Raw genomic sequence first — 27,786 nt, forward strand, 5'->3', positions numbered from 1 at the left:
TGCTAGCCTAGGAGAAGAGCCAAGTTCAAAATTCTAAGTGTGGTTTCCACTTCATGTGCCCATCACTTTTGTATCATCATAAAAATCAAGATATTTAAGGTTGAACCATCCTAAGTCAGGCTGAAGATTAATTCATATTGCGTGGTACTGTAATAACTCATTCAGTTTTGTTGTCATAGTACTATCTCAGGGTAGGACTCTGCCATCATTTCTTTGTCCATTTCGCAACTGGGGAGTATTGGGGTCGATTCCAAGTTTTGGCATCAGGAACGACTGCTGCTTTCAACGTCCCTGCCTCGCCTCCTGGTGCCCACCTCCGCAGTGTATTTCTGTGCGCTGACCTTGCTTTGTGCTAACGAGATTTATACCCATCCGTGACCATAAGGGAAAACTGAGACAGCCCCTGGAGTTTGGGGATCAGAAGGTGCGGCTCTTGTTATCATGTATCGGTTCCTATTCACAATAAATTCATATTTCAAAGGATTGAAAACCCAGCAGTTTTCTTAAATGTCAAATCAACCTGCTGTCATTCTACATTCATTAAAAATTCTTTTAAATGGCAAGAATCAGTCTTAAAAGTCCTTTAATTTCAAATTAATAGCATCTAAATGTGAAGGCCTCTGCTTTGTGACTCACAGAAACATTTGCCAATATTCCAAATTAGACAGTTTTGCTTCTCAGCCAGAATCAGAAATTTCTTTGAGCCAGAAGAGATTTTAGAGACATCATTTAGTTCAATTCTTTCATTTTATAAATGAGTAAATGAAGCCTCCTTCAGGTCAAATGGCTTCTCAAGGTCATTCTTCGCTAGTTAGTGTAGAACTAGTACTTCTGATTTCCAACTTTGACTCTGATTAAAATTTCCTAAACCATTGCATGGCACTACCTTTCAAACCACGGCATGTGTAGGAGACTGAGAATGTCATTCTGGCATCCATCTCTCCAATTTATTAATACACCCACGTGAGTACGACTGGTTTCTAGTATCTCATTTTTTACCATAGAGATATGGCAAGATCACACTTACGATGTGTCAATGGTGCGGCGGTCATGTTTCATAGTATGTTGATAAATATAAGGACGGATGGTGGTAAATTGTTTAATTCTTGAAAGTCACTCTCTACGTTTACCCTAACCATCTGTCACTGGCTATAGAATGGAAGGGCATGAGAGACAGTCACTCTTTGGAAGCTCTAACACTGCGATTCACAAAGGCCAATCTGAGATCTGCTTCTGATCTGAGATGGCATTTTTCTGGATTTCTGTTATAATATGGGGGAAAAAAGGAGTTTTCCCTTAATGTTAATTTTGTTCTATTTCAAAGGACCATCACTAATGCCGAGATTTGCATTTCCTACCTTTATTTATTTATTTATTTATTTTGCAGTGCTGGGGATTTGAACTCAGGGCCTTGTGCTTAGTAAGGCAAGCACTCTACCAACTAAGTTATATCCCCAACCCTCCTACCTTTTTTTGTGTTGAAATGTCCTTTTAAAAATGTTATGTTAATGGTATTTATATTTAAAAAATGTTTGAAAGGCACCACACATGGTGGCACATGCCTGTAATCCCAGCAATTTGGGAGGTGGAGAGAGGAGGATTACAAATTTGAGGCCAGCCTCAGTAACTTAGTGAGGCTCTAAAGTCACTTAGTGAGACCCTAAGCAACTTAGTGAGTTAAAATTAAAAAAAAAAAAAAAAAAAAAAAAAAGTTAAAATATTAAAAAAAGAGAAAAAAGAAAAAGAAAAAAGACTAAGAATGTAGCCCAGTGGTAAATTTCCCCTGGGGTAAATCCCCAGTACCAATCCCCCCCAAAAATGTTTTGGAGGGCAATAATTGTGACTTTTGTTTACAATCATATACTCAGTCCTATGTAAAATGCTTGGCATATAACAGAGAATCAAGAAATATTTAAATGAATCAGTAAAATGTTAGCAAACCTAGTTTGGTTGTCAATTGTGTGGGTTGGGGAGGGAGATTTTTACTAATATCTGCAGTCTGAAAGTCCAATAACTTTCAGACTGGTACTCCTGCGGAGTAATCCAAAACACCCAGTGTAGTGTATTGGAATGTGCCCCCAGATTTACATCTATCCAGAACCTCAGGAAACAGGGTCTTTGAATATGTAATGAAGATGAGGTCATGATGGACTAGGGTGGGCCCTGATCCTTGGCTGGTGTCCTTGTAAGAAGAGGTAATGTGGACAGAGAGAAACAGGGAGAAGGCTGTGTGATGGCGGACGCCAGAAGGCAGAGACGGAACGATGCAGCCACAAGCCAAGAGATGCTGGTGACCATCAGAAGCCAGGAAGTCAAGGAAGGCGCCTCCCAGGGAGCCTTCTGAACGAGCATGGAAGAGCATGGAAGAGCACGGCCCTGCCAGCTCCAGAACTGGAAAGGAGCACATTTCCCTTCTCTTGAGCCACTCAGTTCATGGTGCTTGTTACAGCAGCCCTGGAAAACCAACATGCTGAGCAGTTCAGACCACCAGATGTGGCAGAAGTCAGAGGGGGAATGGAAAACATTCCTAGGAACTCATGGTGTCTCCTACAGTCTCACTACTGTGGGACAAAAAGGGGAATAAACAACCATGCTGCTCTTTCGGGGCATAATTGATGACTGGGAGTATGGGGAATTATGATCAGGAGAATATTTCCCATTTTTAGTCATGGAAGAAATAGAAGAAATATTTTGGGATGATGCACAAAGGGTATATGTTAGACATACGTCTTGATGGAAGAGGTATTATGTGCTTGGAATAAGTTAGAACCAAAAATGTGTTTTTAAAAATCTGAGTGTAGGGCTGGGATGATAGCTCAGTTGGTAGAGTGCTTGTCTTGCAAGCACAAGGCCCTGGGTTTAATCCCCACTACCGCAAAAAAAAGAAAAATTGATTGTAAATTGATTGTAAATCAATTTTACAATTTTTTAATGTACTTAAAACGTATTGTTATTAAAACAATCATACAAATTAATTCATAGAGGAAGTAAATAATTTGGGAAGAGATACTTACATTCATGCATAATTTGTAAATCTAGATTTTCCCTATTTGCCTAAAACAACAACTGTGATTTTAACCGAAGACTGGGAAAAAACCAACCAACCAGACAATGCTATACATAATCTTCATCAGGGCAGGTATTTTTGTCTATACTATTTTAACTCAGGGTGAATGATATCTACACTTAAAAGTTCTCTAAATACTTAATGAATGTCGCAGGTAATTTACATTGTTAGAGGAGAGGGTGGGTCTACATGGCCTTTATTTCTGGTCTAAAACTTCATTATTGTGACATGCAGAACAAGTATTTATTCCTGTTAAAGCAGGATGTGAGAAACAGGAAAAAGATAAAGAATTATGGGATAAAAAAGATGTACTAAAATCTGAAAAGTGATTAAGTCATATCTATAAAATGGACTACCTGAGATGAAAGAGGTGATCTAAACTCTATAGAATTCAAATTGTAAGTTTTATGAGGGAGGGGTAAGACTTTAGAGAGACCATAAGGTCTCATCTGCCAGTGAACAGGGAACATATTAATTCAGTTTGGCCACCTGGGGCCCATTTAGTGCACTAGAGCAGTAATTTGCTAAATGGGTTCCTCATAGTAAAAAAGAACGGGTAAACAGCGAGCAATTTAGGCTTGGTAAACCACTAGTAGCTCAAGGGATATAAAAATGTGAAACTATAATTAGATTCCTTGTTCATAATGTACTAACTAAATGTATTACATTGTATATCACATCTTTCTGAGTTTATTTCTGGACACAGCTGAGCCCTTAACAATTCAGATTGAAACCATCCCAGCTATCAACTCATGCCTCCATTAAAATTCCAACTGCTTATACCAGCTTAAAAAAAAAAAAACCCAACCCAAAGATAGTTCCTTTTATCTTAGATCTGAGGATGCAAACAGGATTAACCTAGATGCAGAACATAGCAAGGCAGTTATAAATCACACAGCAGAAAGTAAACTGTGGCAGTAAATTGAAAATTATGTTCTCTTTCTCTCAACTTAGCTGTGAAAATATTTTAACGAGTTGGCGTCAGGGTTTACAATTTTTACATGTAATGTTTCCTTTCAGAATTATCTTTTAGCATTTTAATATGTTATTCTTTGAAAAGTGGCTAGTCAGAAACACGCTATTAGAGTGTATGTTTGGAACACTTTAGAGTGGGGAGAGCATTATGTGGTTTGGGATACTAGCATATTCCCCACGCTTTAAGTGGAAGAAGCTGCTATTTCATGGGTATCTGGAAAGCATTTGTCTTTCATCAAAACTTTTTATTCAGAGAAACTGTATAGTGTGGGTTGGCACAGATGGTCTAGATTCAGTTCCATAACACTGACAGGCTCTAACTGCAAGTATTCTTGCTCTTGATCAATTTGTTATTTCAACTACAAGGTTATGTTTGATCTGGTGTTAAAAAGACTGTCTCTTTTAGGAACTCTTTTTTTTTTTTTTTTATCTCATCTCACCTCCAAGTTTAGAAATTTCATGAAGGTTTGGGGATGGAAGGATCACGCTGTGGCCCTTTCTGCTCTGCTTTCTACTCTGATTTTTATTATTCTGAGTAAAATGGAATGCTATCTTTCAGAATACTCTATGCATGAAATCTGGCAAAACTGTATTCTTCAACCCCCCTTTTTTTGAAGTGGGAATGTGTTTCCTTTTCTTTGTGCTGAGATACTTTAACAATGTTTATTAACCTCCACCCCATCAATTTGGTAAGAGGTATCCTCATACTAAGTTCCTATCTGCCACAAGTATATGATGTCTCCCCAGCTTCTCCCTGACTCCACTACTTTGAATACTAAATTCGCTGAGCAATGTCTTCCCTTAATTTTCTCCCCTTGGAGGATATATTTTGGTTATGATACCTTGAAATAATAAACAAAGTTCTTAAATGATTAAAAAGGCAGAGCCATGGTGACTGTATAAAGCCAAATGACAAAAATCATTGATTAAATAACCAACTATAACTTCTTACAGAGTATACAAATGGACATTGGGCCAATGGTGACAGAATTTTTGATTAGAAGAAACTTACCTAGGCTTTGTTACATTAGGTAAAGAAGTAGAACTTTAGAAAGCAGATATATGGGAATAATAAACATTTCTTAATATAGCAAAAATTTAAGTGGTTTTGTAGGAGACCAACTAAGGAACTACTGAATATAAAGAGATGTAAAAATTCCATGTTTTAGTATTGAAGTTTAGCATGTACTTTGTTTTTATTTTTTAAATTTATTTTTATTGTAAACAAATGGGATACATGTTTGTTTGTACATGGAGTAACAGCATACCATTTGTGTAATCATACATTTACATAGGGTAATGATGTTTGTTATTTTTTTCTTCCCCCCTACCCCTCCCATCCCTCTTTTCCCTCTATACAGTCCCTCCTTCCTCCATTCTTGCCCCCCCACCCCCCATTATGTGTCATCATCCGCTTATCAGCGAGATCATTCGTCCTTTGGTTTTTTGAGATTGGCTTATCTCACTTAGCATGATATTCTTCAATTTCATCCATCTGCCTGCAAATGCCATAATTTTATTATTCTTTATAGTTGAGTAATATTCATATATATATATATCAATATATATCACAGTTTCTTTATCCATTCATCAATTGAAGGACATCTAGGTTGGTTCCACAATCTGGCTATTGTGAACTGAGCAGCTATGAACATTGATGTGGCTGTATCTCTGTAGTATGCTGATTTTAAGTCCTTTGGTTATAGGTCAAGGAGTGGGATAGCTGGGTCAAATGGTGGGTCCATTCCAAGTTTTCTAAGGAATCTCCACACTGCTTTCCAGAATGGCTGCATGTGCTTTGTTTTTAATCTTATTAACGGATGCCTAAATCAAAATACTATTCTTTCCACTTCTATAACTCATAGTGTTAGGGCTGGCCTACATATGGGTTAGTACAGTTAAAACTTATGCTGCATTACCTCTTTTCTTTAGAGATCTATACTTTAACAAGTACTCATTTTCTTTTATACCAGAATATTTCATTCAAAGTTAGGTCTATGTTCTCTGCCTTCCTTTTGTCTTATTTCTTTTTCCAAAGAGCTTCCTTCCGTACTTTCCCCCATGCACTCTGCATCATTTATTGAATGTTGTTCTAATTTATAAACTCTATGAAGGTAGGAATAATGTCTAACATTCAATTGTTGTAAATGTGACGGGAACACATTTCTATTGTTATTTGTTAAAACAATTGACTTTAATATTATCTGTCATGTAGGAACTTGTAATCTTCCTAATTAAAAAAAATTAGTTGATTCAAGTTACATGGAATAGAAATTAGTTTCATGAGATCAAGGGGCAAGACTTTCAAAGAATAGTATAGTAACACATTTTTGAGAATTTCAGGTATCATTGAAAAAATGTTTATTTTTGTTCTGCAGCTTTCTCCGATCCTCTTTCATTAAATTGTGGGGAAAATTTAAATACAACTTTCTTTGCTACAGTTCCTGTAGATATCCCTCTCCTCACCAAGTTTGGTAATCTTATTGAAGTTAAGGCTGGACCTGTATGGTAGGTAGTCTCATATGACAATCCAGATTTATAAAGCATTCTCAGGGAGCGTGGTAATTCAATTTAAAAGACTTACTAAATTATTTTTATAGCAAACTGCCTTAATCCAGCCAACAATGTTTCAACTGACCAAAAACAAAAACAAAAAAAACCCACCCAGGCCAAAACTAAACATTGTAGCAGTAGAAAATAATTTTTCCCCCCTTGAATGCTGAAAGAAAAAAAGCAAGGAAGACATTAAGAGAAAGCACACAAGCGCAGCCCATCCGGAATCCAACCAGTCTCCAACCTAACGTTTCTGGCGCTAACCACTGTTTTCTGTGTCATTAAGCTACTCTAAACTTCAAGGTCCTTGGGAAAGGAGACCGCAGACCTTTGCCACTTTCCTCCGAAGAGGAGCAGGAGAGGACGGATCCGGCTGAGCGACTGCCACCAAGCATCTTCAACCATCGTCTAAGAATTTCCAGACCCTCCCTGTCTTCCCGGGCGCCGAGAAAGTGCTAGAGACGTCGGCCGGGCCCACCCTGCGGGCCTGTGGTCCTGTGGGGCAGGGGGTGTATTTGTACCTCGCCCGGGCCAAGGGGAGGACCCAGGACTTCCGTATGATTTAGGGGTCCTGAAAGCCGTCGCCCCCAATTAGCGGGGAAAATAAGTCATCCGGCGAGCAGGAGTGGGCGAGTAAGGTCCAAGCGAACGTTCCCTGGCACAGAGTTCAACAGCAGAGGGCCCCAGTACCCGCGGGCCAAGGAGGGCTGCGGGCGGCGAGCAGGAGACAGAACCCAAGGGCCGTTGGGGCTTGTAGTTCGCCGGGTTTCCCTCCCGCATGCCGGACCCCAGCGAGAACACAACTCCCGAGGTGCACCGCGCGTCCCTCCGCGCTGTCCGCTCCGAGCCTGCCCAGGAACCTCCCGGGAAAGGCTCCGCCCCGCCCTCGCACGCACGCCTCACGTTTGTTTACCCTGAAGCCCCGCCTCCCCGCCGTCCGCCGGCTCTCCCTGCTGCTCCTTGGAATGCCGTCATGCTAGCAATGCATATTCATGAGATTCGCGCGGAGTCCCCGCCCTGCTTGCCTCTCGCCTTCCCGCTCCCCGCGCTTGATTAATATTCAATGAGCCGGGCTCCGCGGCTGGCTCGCGGGGGAGCGGGCGGGGCCTGGCGCTGGGGCGCCCGCGACCCGCGCGGGGAGGGCGCGTGTGGGGGGGCGGTGGTGGCGAGGCGGGAGCGCGGGATGGAACACCGAGACACCGACGGAATGCTCCGAATTGCCACATAATCCCTTGGAACGGCGGCGCCGAACGCCATTGGCTTCTCCCTTGTCGGCGGCGGCGCCGTCTCCCACCTTCGCCTCACCTCCTCCCTCTCCGCCCGCTGCCTCCGGAGCTGGGGGGGGAAACGCGAAGCCCCACTGCAATGGAGCCCGCCGCCGCGGCGCAGCGACTCCCCGACACTAGCAGGGAGGACCGAGCTCCGGCTCCGGCGGCTACCGCCGCAGCGGCGGCGGCGGCAGCAGCGGCCGCGGCGGCTCTGGCGGCGGCGGCCGGGGGCGGCCGGAGCCCGGAGCCCGCGTTGACCCCGGCGATTGCGAGCGGCATCGGCGGCGGCGGCGGCGGGGCGCGGGAAGAGGGCCCCGGCGAGGCGCAGCCGGGGCCGATGCCCGGCAGGGTGGGGGGCACGGCACGCAGGCGGCGGCGCGGGGCGCCCCAGCCCACCGCTGGTGGGGCTGCCCCGGGGCCCGGTGCCGGCGGCGGCGCCAACTCCCTGCTGCTGAGGAGAGGGCGGCTGAAGAGGAATCTGTCCGCGGCCGCCGCCGCCTCGTCGTCCTCGTCGTCGTCCTCGTCGTCGTCGTCCTCGGCTGCTGTCGCCTCGCACTCCCCTAGCGCCGCCGGCCTCCCCTCCTCCTGCTCGGCCTCGGCGTCGCTGTGCACCCGGAGCCTGGACAGGAAGACGCTGCTCCTGAAGCACCGGCAGATGCTGCAGCTGCAGCCGTCGGATCGGGACTGGGTGAGGCACCAGCTCCAGCGGGGCTGCGTGCACGTCTTCGACCGCCACATGGCCTCGACCTACCTGCGTCCGGTGCTCTGCACACTGGACACCACGGCCGGCGAGGTGGCCGCCCGCCTGCTGCAACTCGGCCACAAAGGCGGTGGCGTGGTGAAGGTGCTGGGCCAGGGACCGGTACCGGCCACCGCCCCTGCCCGCGCCGAGCTGCCCCCCGACGCCGGGTCCCGGCTCGCGCCGCCTGAGCCGCTGGACCAGGAACCGCCGCCCGCGAGAAGCGGGCCGGGTGCCGTCGGGGGCTCTCCGCGCGCGCCTCCCGCCGACCTGCCGCTTGCCCGCCGGCGGCCGGGCGACTGGATACGCTGCGCCTCGCGCGCCAGTCCCGCGCCCTCGGACTCCAGCCCGGGCGAGCCGTGCGCCCCGCGGCGTCTAGACGGCGGGCCCGCGGGCCCGGCCTCCGACACGGAGAGCTTCAGCCTGAGCCCCAGCGCAGAGAGCGTGTCCGACCGGCTGGACCCCTATAGCAGCGGCGGCGGCTCCTCGTCGTCCGAGGAGCTGGAGGCCGACCCCACGCCGGCCCCGACGGTGGCCGCAGGCCAGTCCCGGCGCGCTGGCCGCCCCGCGCATCCCCGGCCGCCCTCCCCGGCCGCCTCCCCGCCGCGGCCGCAGCAGAAAGCCCTGAGGGCCGTCGACGTCCCGGGAGGGGCGGCCCGCGAGGGCCGTCAGGAGGAGGCGGCGACCCCTCGGAGGAGTGGGGCGACCGCGGAGAAGGCGCCTCCGCCGCCCACGCTGTACGTGCAACTCCACGGAGAGACCACCCGGCGCCTGGAGGCGGACGAAAAGCCTTTGCAAATTCAAAATGACTACCTCTTCCAACTGGGATTTGGGGAGCTGTGGCGGGTGCAGGAGGAAGGCATGGACTCAGAGGTCGGCTGCCTCATCCGCTTCTACGCAGGTAAGGAAACCACCTGCATGTTGACCTGTGTGTGCACACCCTGGCCGGGACCCAGAAGGTTCGGGTTGCCCAGCCCGGAGTGAGTGCGCGGCTGGTGCGCCTTTGTCTGGTGCCGCTCTCAGCTTTCGTAGTCTGTAGCTCTGCGTTGAGCCATCTCTAAACCTGCGAGTTCAGGCAAGGTGGCGGTGGTGGCGGAGTCACCGGGAAGTTACAGCAAGCAGGGACTCCTGCAAGGGGCAGCCCCACGTTTAACTCTGAAGTGCTTACTTCAGGCCTCTGCTCCGGCCGGTTGGGTTTCAGGCAACGCTCACGTGGACAGTCCACCACCCAAGGAGAATGACCAGCAGAAGGGCTCCAGAGCACCCTCCCCACGTTCGATTGTCCGTGGGGTCCCATTCATAGACCAAGTACAGCCCCGTGCCACCCTGAGCTCACTCCTTGTCAACTGCTGCCCTTGTTTGTTCCACCCTCTGCCATGCTTATTGACCGGCGGAGTCCTTGCTGACCACCTGACAGATGTGCTCCTTCCTTTTAGTGATATTTCCCCCCAGCACTTTTTAAAGAGCTTTTCTTCAATTTCCTTTACACGTTTGACTCTTGCATCAAAAATGATTTTTTGCCTGTTTCTCCCAGCCTTTATATATTGCAGTAGAACTTGAAATAAGGTTTGTAGTAAGAATTGAAGTGGTTACTGTCTCTTCACAAGTCATCTAAAATCCCCCTTACTCTTATTTCAGTACCATATCAGATACTGACTAGGGGTAACTAATGTAGTGTTTCTCTTTTGACTAGAGACTTGAGTGGTACTAATTAGGGAGCCGTAGATCCTGGTTGTTGTATTTGAGTTTTATAAGTTGTTTGCATCATTTTCCTCCTCTGGTTTGAAGAATTAAGTTCTTAGTCATAAGACATTTTAAGTTCACATTGCAGAATTAAATCAGGAGAATTAAATTTTTTGTCAACTTGAGGTTTTAGGGGAATGATGGTGGAAAAGTGATCATACCATCAACTTCGTTAATCTGTAGCTATTCTTTCAAATTTAAAGTGTTCTGGTCCAACCTGTGTCCTAGTGGCAGTTTTTCTAGTTTGAATGAAGAAATCTTTACTCCTACCTTGAAGTCTGGGTGACTGATACCATAGCCCTGATGAGATGTTCTTGTAAGTTTCATTGAAGTTTTACTGAATTTCTTAAGTGAATTTTTCATGGATCTTTGCTTTTTAAAGAAAATCAAATCTTGATAGCATTTGCAGTATGCTGTGCCTTTTAATTTCTGTTCAGAAAATAGGTGATTTTTTTTTTAATATGGTAGCACAATTATATTTTTCTCTTATCTCATAATTTGGAAAATATGATTTTTTCAAAAGCATTAAATAGTAATCACACTTGGAAGGACAATATTTTAAAGTGAGAAGATAAAGTCCTTAAAATTAAGTGATTTGGAGGGAAGTAGATATAAAGTGAAGTATATAAAAATAGTATTTGAGCATATTTATGTGGAAGGAACTCTGATTGTACATGTTGTCTACGGGAAAAGTTGTGGGTGTCACAGTTATGGAAGTTAAATGTTTGATTCTCATTGTCTCTTCAAGAGTTTCTAAAATATTGTAAGTGAATGATAAGCAATTGTTTTTTTCCTAATTCAGTGTAAAAATGACAAGTCTTTTATTAAATCTTAAATTTTCGGCATGTTAATTTTTATTTTTTATGAAAAGCTGTAATCATTACCTCATTCTGAACTTAGTGCTTTATTTCTACATGCACAGCATGAATACATGTCTTTGTGTATACGTTCATAAAGATGACATGAAAAGGGATGCCACATACAGTATGCATGCTGTTTTTGAATATGAACCTAGTATACAGGTGTTCTACAAGGAGGATGCCTGATTGCTAAAAAGATGTCTGATTCCTTATTTTGGCTTTTAAATAAAGTTGAGCTTATTTTTAGCGTAAATGAATATACCAAACATCTCTGCACTGATACTCATTTTTTGTTATAGAACAAAACTTAGTATGTGGTGAATTCACTTGAACTTTGCAGGGAAGTTTATTTATTGACAAACAAAAGGGCCTTGCTGTAAGGTGATCTCTTACCAGAACATTGTCAGGATTTAGCATAGTGTGAAGGTTTGCACCAAGCTGAAGAGATTCCTAGAAATTAGCTCTGTGCTCCAGTGGAATATATAGGACACTGCAGAAAGAGAATGTTACGCTTTGTTAATTCTTTTCCTTAGGAAAAGGAAAATCGATGTTTGTTTTAGATGACATCCTTTGAGGGTGTTGAAAAATTCTGTACCTTATGTGTTTTTATAATTTTATACATAATTATTCATGAGTTATTGCGTGTCTTTTTGATTATGCGTAGGTGGAGTTAAGACTAGATAGGAAGTTGCCTTCCAGGCCTTTTGAATATTTTCCTATATTTAAATTGAGTTTATTGTTTATTATCTATCTGGTTTATCTAATCTGTTACTTTTTTAAAGACGCTCTTATCTAGTAGAGAACTTTGTTCCTCCTGAGGGTCACCTTTCAACTACATTTTAGTATTTATAACCAATTCAGATTGTTCTTTAAAGGCTTTGAAAGCCATTTATTGTTGCTTTGACTAGTTAAATATTTATTTGGGTAAAGTAAAAGACGTCTTTAATGAAGTTGAAGGTAGATAAAAGGTATCATCTAATTACAGAGTTGATAATGAACACTTATTTTGAAAATTGTTATTGCACCAATAACACGATTCTCTTAGCTGTTTCAAGTATGAGAAAATTTGAACAGCTTTATCTGAGGTTACTTTCATATGCTGATAATGGTCACATTTAAAATCAGACAACTTAAATTTTACTTGAAAGAGTAATTTTATGTTTTTTTTTTTTTTTGAGGTACTGGGGATCGAACTCAGGGCCTTGTGCTTGTGAGGCAAGCACTCTACCAGCTGCACTATCTCCCCAGCCTCGAAAGAGTAATTTTAAATTAAAAAAAAGTTTAAGAACTTAGGTTGCCTGACGTAAGTTATGGATTCCTAAGCAGGAATGAGCTCATGTTTTAGACTCCCTGTGGAGTCTGTGTCATTGTGCAAGGGCATATGAAATTATATTTTTTGACTCTTTTTCTAACACCTTTTAGGTCTATTAATATAGCTATTAATTTAATAATGAGAAAGGATGTTGACAGAAAGACGAATACACACAATGTACCTAGTGAACAAGATGTTTTTGTGTGTGATTCCTTGAGGTTGCTTGGAAAACAACCTCCTTACCCTCTCATATTTCTTCTCTTTTTCTCTCTGGGCATGATCAATCCTTAACATAGTTTTCTACATGGAAACCAAGAAGGAGTAGTGCAGCATTATACTGTAATATTGACAAGCAGGTTCTTATTACTATAATTACAGTAGTATTGAGCAACGTGGTTTGAACATGTGACACCAGTGTGTGCTTGAACAGTGCTTTTAAGTGCGAAAGGTTTATTTTTGTTTTTGATGAATTTATTTATACCTTACATTTGTTGTTTTTGATGTAAAGTACATGCTGTCTTTTTCTTGGTAACTGGTTTGATAACATCTGTAATACATTGGATTTTATTATCTTCAAAAATCTTAAAGGACTTTCACATAAATCGTCTCATTTGGGAGGAGTGGATATCAGTCCTCTTTTCAGATGGAGAAACTGATGCACAGAGAGATTTGACTCTCGTAGTTTTTCAGTTTTTGGCAGGACTGAGAGTAGAGAGAGCTAGGATACTCTCTTTTGCAATTCATATCACTTTCCATGAATTGAAGTGGAATTTCATTTGCACTTGAATTTTTTCACTTGGTTAAAAGCATCTAGAAACTATGTGTGTTTGCTGGTAATGAGGTGGTAGAATTCTCTAGTCCTGAATGATATTCATTGTAAAATGTGGACAATTCTATTTTTATCACTCTGCCTTTAAAAATGTGAAGAACCCAAACTGGAAAATAGGTAGACAATACAAAAAGTTCTAAAAGTATTCTCAGTATTCTGTTTGCAAATAGTGATACTTATATTTAAGGAAATGACGTAAAGTTTACACTATGATTCTTTATTCTCTTATTCAAGCATGTCTGATTTGTTAATATTGTATAAATCTCCATTGGGGAGTTGGAAATTAGAACTATACCTAAAGAGAGGATAACTTTTGAGAGGGGATTGTGATTAATGTAGTTCCTTTAAAACAACTTTTAAAGTACTGAAAATAGCCCATCATTTAAGATCTTATCTGTCTTTTAAAGTAGAATTATCTGTACTTTAGTCATGAATAGTGCTTTATTGGTACTACTATGCTCTTATACCATTTTTATAATTCATGTTATATAGTTAGCTCTTCCTGAATTTCCTCGTATTTATTCCTAAAATGGTGTGTATTTTGTGCTCATTAAAATGATCATAGAGAAAGGAGATAGGTGTAAATGAGTTTGTATAAAATTTCTGTGTGGAAGGTTGTATCTTTTTCTTGCTATAAGAGTGTCACATTGGGGCTTAGGATGTAGCTCAGTGGGAGAGCACATGCTTAGCATATGTGAAGTCTTGAGTTCTATTCCCAGCACACAAAAAAGAATAAGACTGCCACATCTGCTACCTTCAATGATTAGTTATCCAGAGTTTTTGTTGAGGATGTGTTTGTTGTTTCTCATTCTCAGAACCCTGAATTTATCTTTTGATTTATTAGTAACTTAGCATTCACTAACATTGTATATGATCCAGACCTAGTATGATACTTGGCATTTTTGTTTAACATTTATTGAATTGAGTTTGTGGAATTTTTTCCAAGCAGCTGGAGGTGTGTGCCCTGATTCTTCAGCCTTGCATCCTCTTTGGTCCCCAGGGGTGTGTTAAACACATATATACACAGAGGTATTTCTCCCATGGCAGGAGATTTTAGATGTGCCACATGCTATTAATATCTTTTATTTCATACCAGTCAACTCTCCCAACTTTGAGAGAGCAGTTCTTGAAGTTTTCATAGAGTTAAGAGCCCCCCTCCCCTTTCAGAGACATCTCTTACCTCAACTTTGAAATGAATTTAATGAGACATCTGTCAAATGAGGCATCTTAGATTTAATGATTTTGTTGTGTGCCAGGGTTTAACATGGTTCAGTCTGCTGGACAGGAGAGGGGTTTAATTGTACTGTGAAAGTTGAGAGATCCTGGAAGCCTATTCAATAGAAAAACTATTCCTTTAAAGACACCTGACATTTTGAAAAGGAGAAAGAGATGTTATCAAAATGTCTGAAACAGAATGAGAAAATAAAGCCCTTTTTTTTTTTTTTCCTTTAAAATCCCACCTTCTAAAACCCACTCCACCCTTTAATCACATGCATCTGGTGGAATCGGGGTAATGAGGGGTTTTGAATCTTGGCCTAATGTCTCTGTGCTTCTAGGACAAACCCTTTTTTATACTTACCTTTGGTTTTCTAAAGATTGTATAATTAAAAAAAGTTGGCCAAGTGGATTCTTTAGATGCATTAGGTATTTATAACCTGAGGCTGTATGACTTACTGTTTGTGTGTGAAACTTCAATTCTAGGATTTAGAAAATTTCATTAAATTGAAACTCAAGGATCTGGAAAGAAGAGTCTTTAGTGATAAATTTTGATCAAAGAACATTAAGATATTTGATCAACTGAAATAACAGCTCTTTCAAGTTGTGTGATATTGTCCTTTTTATCAAACATAAAAACAGTTACCGATTAGTGAAGATTATTAGACTTTAATTTTGGAGTTGGAATGGTTCTGTTGTGTTATCAGCAGTTGGCCTGGTATACCTTTCAGTACATTAAATGAAATAAAGCATAACCATCCCATAAAGTCACATTCATGCTATAATCATTTTTTCCTGTTGTATTTTTATATTTGAGATTGTTTATAAACGTTATATATTTAATGATAGAATAAAGTGTCTTGTTGAAGTATCAATCTAGTGGACTCTGCATTTGTAAACCAAATGTTACGTTGGAAAGTGGGTGAAATGCTCTATTTGTATCTTGTACATATTTTATGAGTTTGCAGATAGTTAAAAACAAACAAGAAATGTCCAGAACTTTTGGCATATATATTCCCAAGTGAAGCTTGACGAAAAGTAAATTAGCCTCATTTCCAGTTACGTGAAAGCATTTAGTTAATAAAATTTGAAATCATTTAGTTTTGGACCCTTTTTAATATGAGTCAAATCTATTTAGAAATCTAAAGTTTGAGATAATTTGAATTATATTTTTCTTTAGTTTTTTTCCTGCATTCTTTTCAAGCAGGAAAGGATTTGTATTTGTTGCTATCATTTTTTATGACTCATATATCTGATGAAGAGCCGTTGGAGAATGAATCTTTTCATATACCTGCCTCAGTTAATAATATGTTTGAACGTTTGGGCTTTCTTTTCAAATACCAGACATGTTTTTAAATATAGCAAAAAAAAAGGTATGATTTGTACTTGTTTTCAATGGATATTAATAATTATCTGGATTTTACATTCAGTTCATTCCTGAAACATGGTCCAAAGATTGAAATTTTATACACAGAACCAGTTTTTGACTTTTACAAGAGTGTGAAAAATGTATTCCTGAGGGATTCTTTCTTAGTTCCCATTCTTGTGCTTTGAGAGCTTGTTTGGTTGGTACCTTAATGTTGAAGCTATATCTTGTGGGTCTTGAGTTTGGCTTGATGCTGTGTGTGTGTGTGTTTAGAGTGAAAGTAACCCTTTTCAAAAAAACAACTTTGGGGAAAATTTTATACCCATTTATCTCAGTCTGGTTGAAAGAAAATGTACTGTATTTTAAACTGGTTGGAAGTCTGGTGCTGTGGCACATGCCTGTATCCCAACTGTTTGGGAGGCTGAGGCAACAATTGCCTGTTCAAGATCAGCCTTAGCAACTTAGTGAGGCCCTAAGTAACTTAGTGAGACCCTGTGTCAAAATAGAAATAAAAAGGACTTGTGATGTGGCTCAGTGGTTAAATACCCCTGGGTTCAATTCACCTTACCAGACCAAACCAGACCAAACCAGACCAGACCAGACCAGACCAGACCAGACCACACCAGACCAGACCAGACCAGACCAGACCAAAAAACCAAACTACACAAAAAAACAGGTTGAAGAATTGGAAAATGACCTTGAACATTCTTTTTAACCTGTCCTAGGCTTGGATTTCCTTATCTATAAAAATGATGGGATTGAAGTAGAATAAATCGATGATGTCTCCAACTCTCAGCATTGTGAGACTACATTTGGAGAGCCCGTTGTTTAGAAAGTTTTTGAAAGTTTATTTTGAGTTCTGTGAGACATGAACCTGTCTTTATTTTATGGGAAGGGAACAGGCTTAGACCTAATACAAGACAGCCTGAGATTTGCAACCAAAGTACACCTCCTTTTTAGTAGATTAGAACTAAAAGAGAATAGATAATGTTTTTTTCCACCCTGTCTTTGTCAGCCTTACTTCCCAAAGTAAAATTCAACATGCTAGAAATGAATTTCAAGAAGTACGATTGGGGCTGGGGGTGTAGCTCAGTGGTAGAGCCTTGCTAGTGTAGTGTGTGCAAGGCCCTAGGTTCAATCCCAGCATCACCACCTAAAAAGAAAGACATCCTCTTTAAGTTCAAATAAAATTATTTTCTTAAAATTGACTTGTAAAGTAAGCTCTCTTTATAATTCAGTATACAAATAACTGTTTTTAGAGGGATCCAAATGTGTGAAATTTGCTGGTTAATTAGCTTTAATTCATGGTAAGCCGTGGTTCTCTTGCAGTGCATTGTAGGGGATAAAACACTTAAAGAAAATGAAATTTTTGCACTGTTTTTATTAGATGACAGAGTTTAGAATGCCACAGAGGTAAGTTAGTCCAATATCTGTTTTTTTCTAGATGAGGAAAGTAAACCTGTAGAGGTTAAGTGTGATCCAGGACTATTCATCAAATCAGTCCCAGAATTAAGAATAACACCCAGGATTTTTAGTCTGTCTAGTGTTCCTTTTTCCACATAATGAACTAGAAAACTTACTTTTTTTTTTTGGTGGTGCTGGGGATTGAACCCAGGGCCTTGTGCATGCTAGGCAAGTACTCTACCAACTGAGCTATATCCCCAGCCCTGTTTTTGATATTTATTATTCAAAATGAAAATTAGAAAATTAGAAAAATCATGGGTATTTGGTGATTCTGTATTACTTCAAGGTTTTTTTAGTTTTTTCTCTCTGATTAGTGAGAGGTTGCACATCACTTTGACAAATTTTAAGGGGAGAGCTTCTAATGGAACATCTGGATACTTTTATTGAACAGAGGAAAACTAGATTTTATCAGTGACATTACTCTTTGGGGGACTTACGATAAAACTTTTTATAGACGGTTGGCTGAGAAGAGGTACAGTGCTAGAAAATCAGTGTTGATTCATCCAGTACTTTGAAGTTGAAATTGTTAGAATAATAGAAATATTGGAAAGAGGAATCATTAAATTTAAAAAAAAATTAATTGGGAGAAAAATTTAATAGATTTTGAGAACAAATTCTCATCCCAAACATGTATGCATTAAAAAGACACATTATATTAATTGTTAAAAAAAATGTCATCTCACAACTAATTGTATATAGCATATTATCCTAGTACATGTACACAGTTCTGCCTTCATGTGATGAAAAATTGAAATAACTCTGTTCAGTATTCTTTGGGCTTTTGTTGTGAACTGATTTTGTAAGTCTGTATTATGAAATCTGTCACTGCTTTGAATTCTCTTTTTAGAGAGTGATAAAAGAAATGTCCTGCTCCTGTTAGCAGAAAAACAGTTTGTGAACCTTGGGAACAAATTTCCAGATACTTTCAGGGTTATGAGAAGTTTCCGGTAATATCGATTTGTTTCCATTTTAATTTAATCGTGTACCTGAAACAAGTTTTAGCCTGTAATATAGAAGTTAACTTACTGAGTCAACTAATTCCCCAAAGATTATTGTTCATTTTTAATCTGAGGAAAGGAACTTTTACAGTGCAGAAGTACAAAAGGGTAAAATTACATTGCATCTGGCATAGAGAATATGTACTCCAGATGCTGAAGCACAGGAGAGATTTATCTTGATTGTCTCTCTGAGGTGGTGTGGCTGCTGTACAGCTAACATTCAGTTTTAAGTTAACAGGGAACTCTCCTGCATAAACACTGCTATAATTGGCAGACTCATTCTCTTCCTCATACACACACTTGCCTGCACGCACGTGTTCCCCGCTGGGGGTTAAGGTAGGTGGTAACAGGAGGTGGTAGTTGTATTTATGGATGAAGAGTATTGGTGGCATAAATGGTCTTGGGGAAAAAAAAAATCTCTAAAAAAGTTTGCATTTCTTAATTTTGTTCAACTTTTTCCCGTGCATTTATTGGTAATTTACCTTACTGAAAATCTCCCCTTGCCCACATTTTTTTTTTTTTTTTTGCTTTTGCTTTTTTTTTTTTTTTTTTCCCCTGATTTATAGATCTCTTTAGAGGCACACAAGGGAAACTACTTTGGTTTTCTAAGATACTAATATTTCTTTATCTGTTCACTTTTACATCAGTCTTTGCCTTTATGTTTTCAGAACCTACTTACTAAAGCCTTCCCTACCTTAAGATTTAAAGAAATTCTCCAGTATTTTATTGGGGAATTTTGTAGGTATATTTTCTGTGCTTTAAATTTTAATCTGTTTTTTGAGTAAGATAGGAAGTAGATAAGTTAAATTGTTGTGACATTTTTTAATTGGATAATTTTTGTTTTTTTTCTCACTGATTTAAAATGCTACTTTTCCTCTGAAATTTTTTTTTAACTGATAGAGGATTAAAATTTTGTCATATGATATGATTACTATGCTTTGAGATAGTATATGTTTAGTGACTTTTGCATTTGTTGAAGAAAAATAAGGAGAGAGGGAAGAATCGTTAGCTGATTTATCACTGCATTTTATTTTTTTCCTTTTTTTTTTTTTCTTTTTTACAATAATGGGGATTGAATCCAGGGCCTTGCTGAGTTGAATCCCCAATCTCTTATTTAAAATTTTGTTTTGGCATGGTGTCCCACTAAATTGCCCAGGCTGTCCTTGAACTTGGCAGTGCTCCTGCCTCATCTATCTAAGTAGCTGGGATTATAGGTGTGCGTCACTATACCCAACTCTGTCTTTTTACTTTCCAATTTCCTATGCCATAATTTTACCAGAATTACCATGACTTTTAGGATGGCAACTCATGAATTTATTTCAATACTCCTTTCTTGTGAATTCTTTATCTTTTCAAAGTGACTAGGATGCAGCTGGAATATATATAAACTACTGCTTAGATGCAGTTTTTGTACTTTACATATTAGACGTGTTTTTTATTTTTATTTTTATTTTTTTCAGTAGTAGGGATTGAACCCAGAGGCTCTTAATCACTGAGCCACATCCCCAGCCCTTCTTATTTTGTTCGTGTTGAGACAGGGTCTCACTAAGTTGCTGAGGCTGGCTTTGAACTAGAAATTAGAAGTGTAGTTTTTAAAAACATGATTCCCATTTTCCAAATTTTAAACTCTGAATAATTTATCTTTCATCAGGCAGCAATCTTAGCTGCTTATTTATGCTGGAGAACTTCCTTTTTTTTCTCCTTCTGGAGAAATGCTGGGATTGTTCTGAATGTCACTATGAAATACATGTTTATATTTTCAATTTAGAAGAAGGAAGGGTGGCTGACACACCCCTTGAAATCTGTGAACTTCCCCATTGGTACGTTGAGGCTTTCTTTGGTTGACTTGGGAAGGAGGTTCAGTTGATAATGACCACTGTTCTAATGCTACCTATGGTGCTGTTCAGACAAACTCCCAGTAAAGACGAAGTCATTTTTAGTGCAGGTAAGAGAAGGATAAAGTCAACTTAGGGGATATCAGATATAGAAAATTCAAATTAAAACATCTGCCACCTTTGGTAAGCAGCTTTTTATGGTTTGTGACTGAATCTTAAGTGACCAAGACACAAATAGTACTATTGTATGTTGTGGCTCATAAGATTCAATTTGGTGGCAAACTGGGTTTCCAGCAGGCTTTTAGTTGTATTGTTGAGGTTCCAAATCATTTTTCTCTGTTTAGAATTTAGATTTAAATATATTAATACTTAAAGTGAAAATCTCCAGACCTATTCCTATAAGATACTAAATGAAATAAAATTTGGTTGCTGAACTTATTTAGATATTTCTAACACTTCTTTCCTCCACAATGACTAACCAGTGGCCATTTTTTTTTTTTTTCAAATTTCAGTAAGTGCAAAAGCATTAAACTGCCTCACATAGTTGTATCCTGCTATATAATGTCCAAGAAATTGTATAGTATTTTGTTATTTATGAATATTTATATTACCCTATGTGCTAAACACGTAAGTGCTTTATAAATGTTAACTAATACTCAGTACAACCCTATGAAATAGATCTTTTCTCCCCAGTGTCAGAGCAGTTTGGTAACTTGTCTGGATTTGTACAGTGAGCAAGGTGGAAGCAGAATTCAAGTCCTGGCATCTAATGCCAGAGTTAACTGGTGAGTGTTCCCCTCTGACTTGCTTAATATAGAAAATTTATCCGTAATACACTTCTGTGATCACATCAGCATTTGGGAAGTGCAGACTTTGAACTAATTAGGATTCTGGACTTGAGTTCTATAGACAGACGTAATCCCTTCTTGCTGCATAGGGTGTTGAGAGGATCAAATGAGATAATGGAGTGAAGGTGCCTAGGACCACAGTAGTAGTGTTACAGACCAAGCCCTAGTCACTTTGGGGTGAACTAGTCACTTTTACTTAGAGTAGAAAGCACTAATTGAGAAACTGAAGACCTGTGTTTGACTGTGGGTTATCTTTACTTGATGTTGAGACCTATAATAAAACCTTTAACCTCCTTCAGACTATTTATTACAGAGAAAAAAGATGATTTTAAAAAGTCTATCTGAAGAACTTTGAGCCTCAGATTTGATGATATATATGAAAGTGCTTTGTGAATTGAGATATTACATAAATTTAATATGGTTTCATTATTTTTAGCAATAGTAAATTGCTACAGATGTAATTAGAGTTATTAGGGCTCCTTAAGGAAGATGGGATATACTTTGGTTGAGCACTGATCCTCAGTAATGTGGAAGACTGTCCACATTCATTCATTCCTATCAGTATCTACTCTGTCAAAGGTGCTTTTGATTCAAAGGTGACTACTATGAATTGTCTAGACTTCTTTGAAATACTTGTAGATTTGAGGGCTTATTTTTGGAAACAAAGAAGGTAACATTTACAGGAAAGTATGAAAGTGTTCTAATGGAGGTGCAGTATTCACAGGTTCCTGTAATGGCAGAAAAGGAGAGAGACTGCTAACTCCATGGGGTGCACCCCTAGAACCGGGTAGACTGTTGCCTTAATTCTGGGATCCTAAATTGTTTTTGGAGAAACTATGAAGTTTTGGTTCAAGGTCTAGTGAGACTGTTAGGATTAGCTATTCTAGTTTAATCTTTGAAATTTATTAAGTACACCTAGGTATCTAGTTCTTTTTATCTGCTTGAATCATTTTGGGCTCCATTTGGTATCATAGTTCATGAGTATCTGAGTTCTGAGTTGAGTATTTATTTTGCTTTTTTGTAAAGAAAATGCAAATGTACGCACGTTGAAGTTGCACTGAAACCTGGCAACCGACCTGTAGTATACTGAAAGACATTCTCTTATTTCCTTTTTTAATAAGGCCTTTAGCATTTTGTTTTTCTATGGATTTATGAGATTTGTGGGAAATACTGTATTTATCTTCTGAAGGCAGGTCCTTTAGTTTAGTGTCATATAGACCATATCAATGTATAATTTGAAAGATGGGGGTATTTTTTAAAAAAAATCTTGAACATCAGTCTGGATTTTGACTGTTCATGATGTGGAATTTTTTTTTTTTTAGATTTTTATTTCTTGTGTTGTCTAGGAAGAAAAAGAACTCTTTTAAGTGTCCACATAAGCACAAAACAACTTATTAGCTCTTTTATCCATGGCTATAAAACCTGTGCTACACACATGACAAGTTAAGTCTTTACTAATGAGTTGTTATGAGTTATTTTTGTCTGAGGTAGAAGACAAATGACTCTGTGAAACATTGTCTCATGTAATAACATGCATGACAACCCTGGAAAAGAGCTTCATTTTTTTAGTTTTTAAATTATGGCAAATGATATAAATTCAGGTCCCTCTGACTAAAAGAAGTCATATTTCTAATTTAAACTCATCAATATTCAGGCTAATTACCTGCCAGGGTGTATTTTCCACCATCCTTTGCACCTATTTGCCCTTTATGTAAAATTTTAGAGACTTCAGTTAACTCATTAGAGCAATATCAATACCTGACAAGCTGATTTTCATGGGGGATATTTACAGAAGTGTTAGCAGCAATGTAATCATAAGGAGAATAGTTACTGGCCCTTGCGAATATTAAGCAGAAGCTCAGTGATACCTTATTCTGTAACCAAGATGGACTTAGTGTTTACCAAAAGTCTAAAGACATGATTACAAATACTCTGTAAACATGTGTCTTGGAACTGCTTAAGTGAATAAGGTTATTCTAAAGATACTACACAAAAAGACCATTTCTGAGAGTAGGGATTGTCTTGTAGTTAGTGTAGTCAGAATGCTTGTTTTAGATCCTGAATCAGCTTATAGTTGCTAATGGAGAATTAGGAGCTGTCCTTGCTTCTGTAGATGTACGTAACACCTTTTCCCCAATTAAAACACAGAACAAAATGTCTCACAGTCATCTTGGTTCTAAGAAACTGACCCATTAACCTGGCTGGCACCCACATCCATATAACACGGAATGAATAAAGGGAAGTAGCAGTGGTCATTTTTTTTTTTTTTTTTTTTTTTTAAAGCAGTACTGGGGATTGAACCCAGGGCCTTGTGCTTACAAGGCAAGCACGCTACCAACTGAGCTATATCCCCAGCCCAGTAGTGGTCATTTAAGTTACATTTATAAGCACATTTATACTTACACCTTGTGTAGTATCTCCATTATCTGTTAGAAATGCTTATATAATTGGAATAGACAAACTAGAATTGTCTATAGATAGTTACTAAGTCAGAACCTAATGAATACCAATAATTGAAGTGTAATGTGTTTTGTAATGCTGGAAATTGAACTTAGGACCTCATGCATGCTAGGCGAGCGCTCCAGCACTGAGCTACATCCCCAGTCCTCTAGTGCTAGTGCTGACTATGGTGCAGAAACGAAGAGGTCTAAAGAGTGTGAAATGGGTGACAACTTTATGGATACCACACAGAGAGATTAGAATTTTAGAATTGGAAGGAACCAAAGGGCATCTTTTCTTTTCTAGCATAGAAACCTGTGCTTAGTAAGTTCTTGGGATGGTCATCTGGTTTGTTTGTTGACTGCTTGCTAGGCATTTTTATTACAGGACAGCATTGTGTGGATCCTTGCTCCTTGAAATGTGATGTATGGACCGGCATCCTTAGCTTCTCTTGGGGGCCTGTTACAAATGCAGAATCTCAGGTCCCACCTCAGGCTTACTTGAAGATCAGCATTTTAACAAGATCCGTAGGTGTTTCATCAGCACCATACAGTTTGAGAAATGCTTGTGCTGAATGAATTGGGAGTGGGGGAGATTAAAAATTGGGGAAGGGAAATTTATGTGGTTCTTGGAAGACTTGGAAAGCCTGAGAGAGAGAGCGATGGGAGGGAGAAAAGGAGACTGATATTTTCCTAGTACTTGGTAGCTGTTTTGGTGATAGAAGCTCAAAGATGAAACTTTGTGCTTTGGGTAATGGAAGGATTGTGGGTCAGTTTAATTATTATAGTAGGAAGCAAAAGATGTGCAGGGGATATTACTAATTAATTCAGTGAACCTTGAGTGCCAAGCACTACACAGTTAGGAGTTGGTGTCACAGTGAATGAAGGTTTGTCTCCTGCTCTTGATATTTACAGATTTAACCTGGAAGACTGATTTGCTTAGATGAGTTTGAAATGGTAACACATGCTAAACTGACTGCAGCCATTGATTTAGCTGGTAAATGGTGACACTCGACACACAGCTTCCAAATCTCATTAAAGCTTTGTTGTTTTCTATTGGTTACTGTATGTGTGGTAGCTTTCTGGAAGATGATGTAAACATTATTTATTGACCTAATTTTCTTATGAGAGCTATATTTTTCATTTACAAAGTAAATGCTAGTGCTGACTGCCGCAGAAGTGAAGAGGTCGAAAGGGTGTTTATATTTAATTTGTGAAGTTCTCAGGATGTATGTCTTTTGAATGTTGATGCTTTCCTATCTAGTGGGGAGAAGATTTATATAAACAATGATAATAAACCTTGAAATACCCCAATGGACATTTACACAGTGCCAAGGGAACCCAGAAGGTAGGCAAATAAACTCCATGTAAGTGGAATGTCCTGGAATGTTTCCTTGGCAGGATTCCCTGAGTGAATGGACCACTAGCATACATGAAATGGGCGTGTCAGGTACTAAATTATGAATGAAAGGCCGAGTGTGGATAAGGAATGGTGAGTAGCTTGTAGTGGTAGTGTTAGGTGATGACATTACAAACGGGAAGAGCTGAGACTAAGGGAGGTTGGGGACCACAAGATAAAAGGCCTCACATGCTAAGTAAGGAATTCATAAGCAGTGAAGTGGGGAGTGACATGATTATATTTGTATTCTAGGGTGTTCACTGGCAGCCAGCTGGAGGATGGTTTGAAGAGGAAGTTACTGGAGACATGAAGGTTGCCTTAGCAGGGTCTTTCTTTTTTTTTTTTTTTTAATCTATATATATATATATATTTTTTTTTTTTAGTTGTTTATTTTATCCATTTATTTATTTGCAGTACTGAGAATTGAACCCAGTGCCTCACACATGCTAGGCAAGCGCCCTACCACTGAGCCACAACCCCAGCCCCCCAGCAGGGCCTTTGTGCTAAAGCTTTCTGTTAGGAACTGGAGAGCCAGTGAAAGGATGGTATGCTGTGCTTGCCTCAAGGAGTTCAGCATAGCAGGGGAGAAGGAAGAATGACTGCAAAGTGTGCTACTTTTGAGGTTTGCACAGCGATGTTGTCTGGAAATAATCACTTCTGCTGCTGTTGAAGGTAAGTTGGAGATGATCTGGGAGATTAGAAGGAAAAACCATAAATAGGAGAGGGTGAGATAGGACTACCTTGGCAGGAAACTGGGGCTATCTAGAAGCTCCATGAGGAGCGTCCGCATGAGGTCAGTGCAGATGAAACACCATGGACATAGGAGGATTGTTGGGTCTTGGTGAATTACTCTGTGGTGTGTGTGTGTGCAGATAATTAAGGATTTTAAAATTTATTCCTGAACTAATTAAAGTCTCCATGTTGAGAACCATAGATACAGAGTGAACAAGTCTGATTGGGTTTTGTATGTCAGGATAATTTGGTGGTTTCTAGTGCGTGTGGCTGAAATTCCATTAGCCAATGCACAGAATACAGGAGTAGTAATTGACTTTAGGGTGCAAGGGAGAGATGAAGAGTTAGAATTTGAGGTGTTAAGTTTGAGGTATCTGAAGGACATTACAGGTATGTCTGAAGAGCTGGGGGATTTCTGTGTTCAGGTAGTAATTTGAAGCTTTAGGATTGAATTAAATTTTAAGTAGAGCAGGTAGAGAAAGCATAGGAAGCAGCTCTGAGGAATGACTTTATTTTTTAATGTTTTTTTGTACTGGGGATTGAACCAGTGGTGCTGTGCTACTGAGTTAAATTCTGAGTCCTTTTTATTTTTATTTTTTTAACACCGACTGGCCTTTAACTTGTGATTTTCATGCTTTGGCCTCTCAGATTACTGGGATTACAGGCGTGTACCCTTGCACCTGGCTGGAATACCTTCATTTTAAAAGGGGTGGTAGATTATGATCAATGAAAGCATTCAGACATGAAAGAGACATACTCCATGGTTATATTTATATGAAGATCAGTTAACAAGCAAAACTAATTTTTGGTGGTAGATCATCACGTTGGTTACCTTTCAGAGTGACATTGATGGGAAAGGGAATGAAGAGCCATCAGGTGGTGGTATTGTTCTTTGTATTGTTCTTTTGTCAGGGGTTTAGTTTTCTGGAATGAAGATTTATTGATCTGTACCTTCCCAGCTTGTGTGCTTTACTCCATGTAAGGTATACCTCCATGCAAGAAGGGAAGTAGTCCTGAAGGAGGAAACTGGAATGTATTTTTTATCCTCAGGGGGAAAAGAGGGAGGCAGAGGTTAAGGAGGATGGATGAATGGGAAGGAAAAATAGCCAAAGTCTTGGAAGAGATAAAAGTTGTGGGATCATGTGCATTCATGGAGTTAGAACTCAGTGGAGAGGACCATCTGTTTGAGGCTGTTTTGGAAGGAGCAGTAAAGATAAAGATTCTTTTTAGAGTTCAGAGAGCTGGGCCTCAGTTGTCTTCATTTTTCTTAGTGAATTAGAAGGTAAGGATATTCATTGTAATGTGCTTTTTCTTGAGCTAATCAACCAACTCATAGTGTGTACCCATCTACTGGGAAATCTTAGTTCGGATTTTAACCCCTGCTGAAATTTCCTAAGGGCCGCCCTTTCTTAGGCTGTTGTAATGTACCTTACTGCATTGCAGACTGGGGATTACTGATTGCCAGACTCTTATGGGTTTTGCAGTGCCTGTGTTGGGCAGGTTTGTTTTGATAGCACAGTTTGTGGTTCTCTCACTCTAATCTTTAAGGGTGTGTGTGTGTGGGGGGGGTAGATGGGGGAGACAGGATGATCAAAAGCTTCAGGGAAGTTACAGCTAGTTTTAAATGACAAAGCTGTGACAATGGTGCCTGCTATTTTGTTTCCTTTCTGTTTATAAAGTCACTTATGGATAACTTCTGAGATCTGTTTTTTTTTTTTTAATTACATGTTGATTATATTTGCAGAGATAAGAGCTGGTTCTGAAGAGTACATTTTCCATTTCTAGATTATCAAAGTGACCTAGAGCTTAAATCTGTTCATAAAGTGAGCATAAAGACATGGTAAAATTTAAATTTAGATAGATATAAGCCAGATAGTACAGAGGACAATTATTGTAAATAATAAATGTTAAGAAACCATACTAAACTTACCGTTTTCCCTCTTGTTAATTGTACTAAGTATTGAATTTCTGTTTTGTGCTCATTATTGAACTAGAGGTTTCAAATTGTGGTTATTGAAACAAATAAAAAAAACCAGCGTGTTTTTTTTTTAAGAATGTCATTGCTCAGATATTTACTAAAATCCCTGGATCATCTAACTATTTTATATTCTAATGCAAAGTTGGTTCCTGTAAATTCTTAATAAA

At 39.8% G+C, this 27,786-nt stretch overlaps 1 protein-coding gene and 1 long non-coding RNA gene across 2 annotated transcripts in view; both read left to right on the forward strand.

The window, feature by feature from the left end:
• The first annotated feature begins 7,817 nt into the window (after positions 1–7,817).
• Positions 7,818–27,786, forward strand: part of PHLPP1 (PH domain and leucine rich repeat protein phosphatase 1) — a 222,367-nt gene continuing 202,398 nt past the window's right edge. Inside the window, exon 1 of the mRNA XM_079109386.1 lies at positions 7,818–9,503. Coding sequence (XP_078965512.1) covers positions 7,961–9,503 — 1,543 coding nt within the window. The 5' untranslated portion in view covers positions 7,818–7,960. The remainder of the gene's footprint in view (positions 9,504–27,786) is intronic.
• LOC306643343 lies at positions 12,268–16,552 on the forward strand. Its single transcript, XR_013758908.1, has 2 exons — positions 12,268–12,354; positions 12,465–16,552. It is a non-coding gene; the product is annotated as an uncharacterized lncRNA (long non-coding RNA).

Source organism: Sciurus vulgaris (assembly GCF_902686455.1).
Source record: "Sciurus vulgaris genome assembly, chromosome: 13".
NCBI lineage: Eukaryota > Metazoa > Chordata > Mammalia > Rodentia > Sciuridae > Sciurus > Sciurus vulgaris.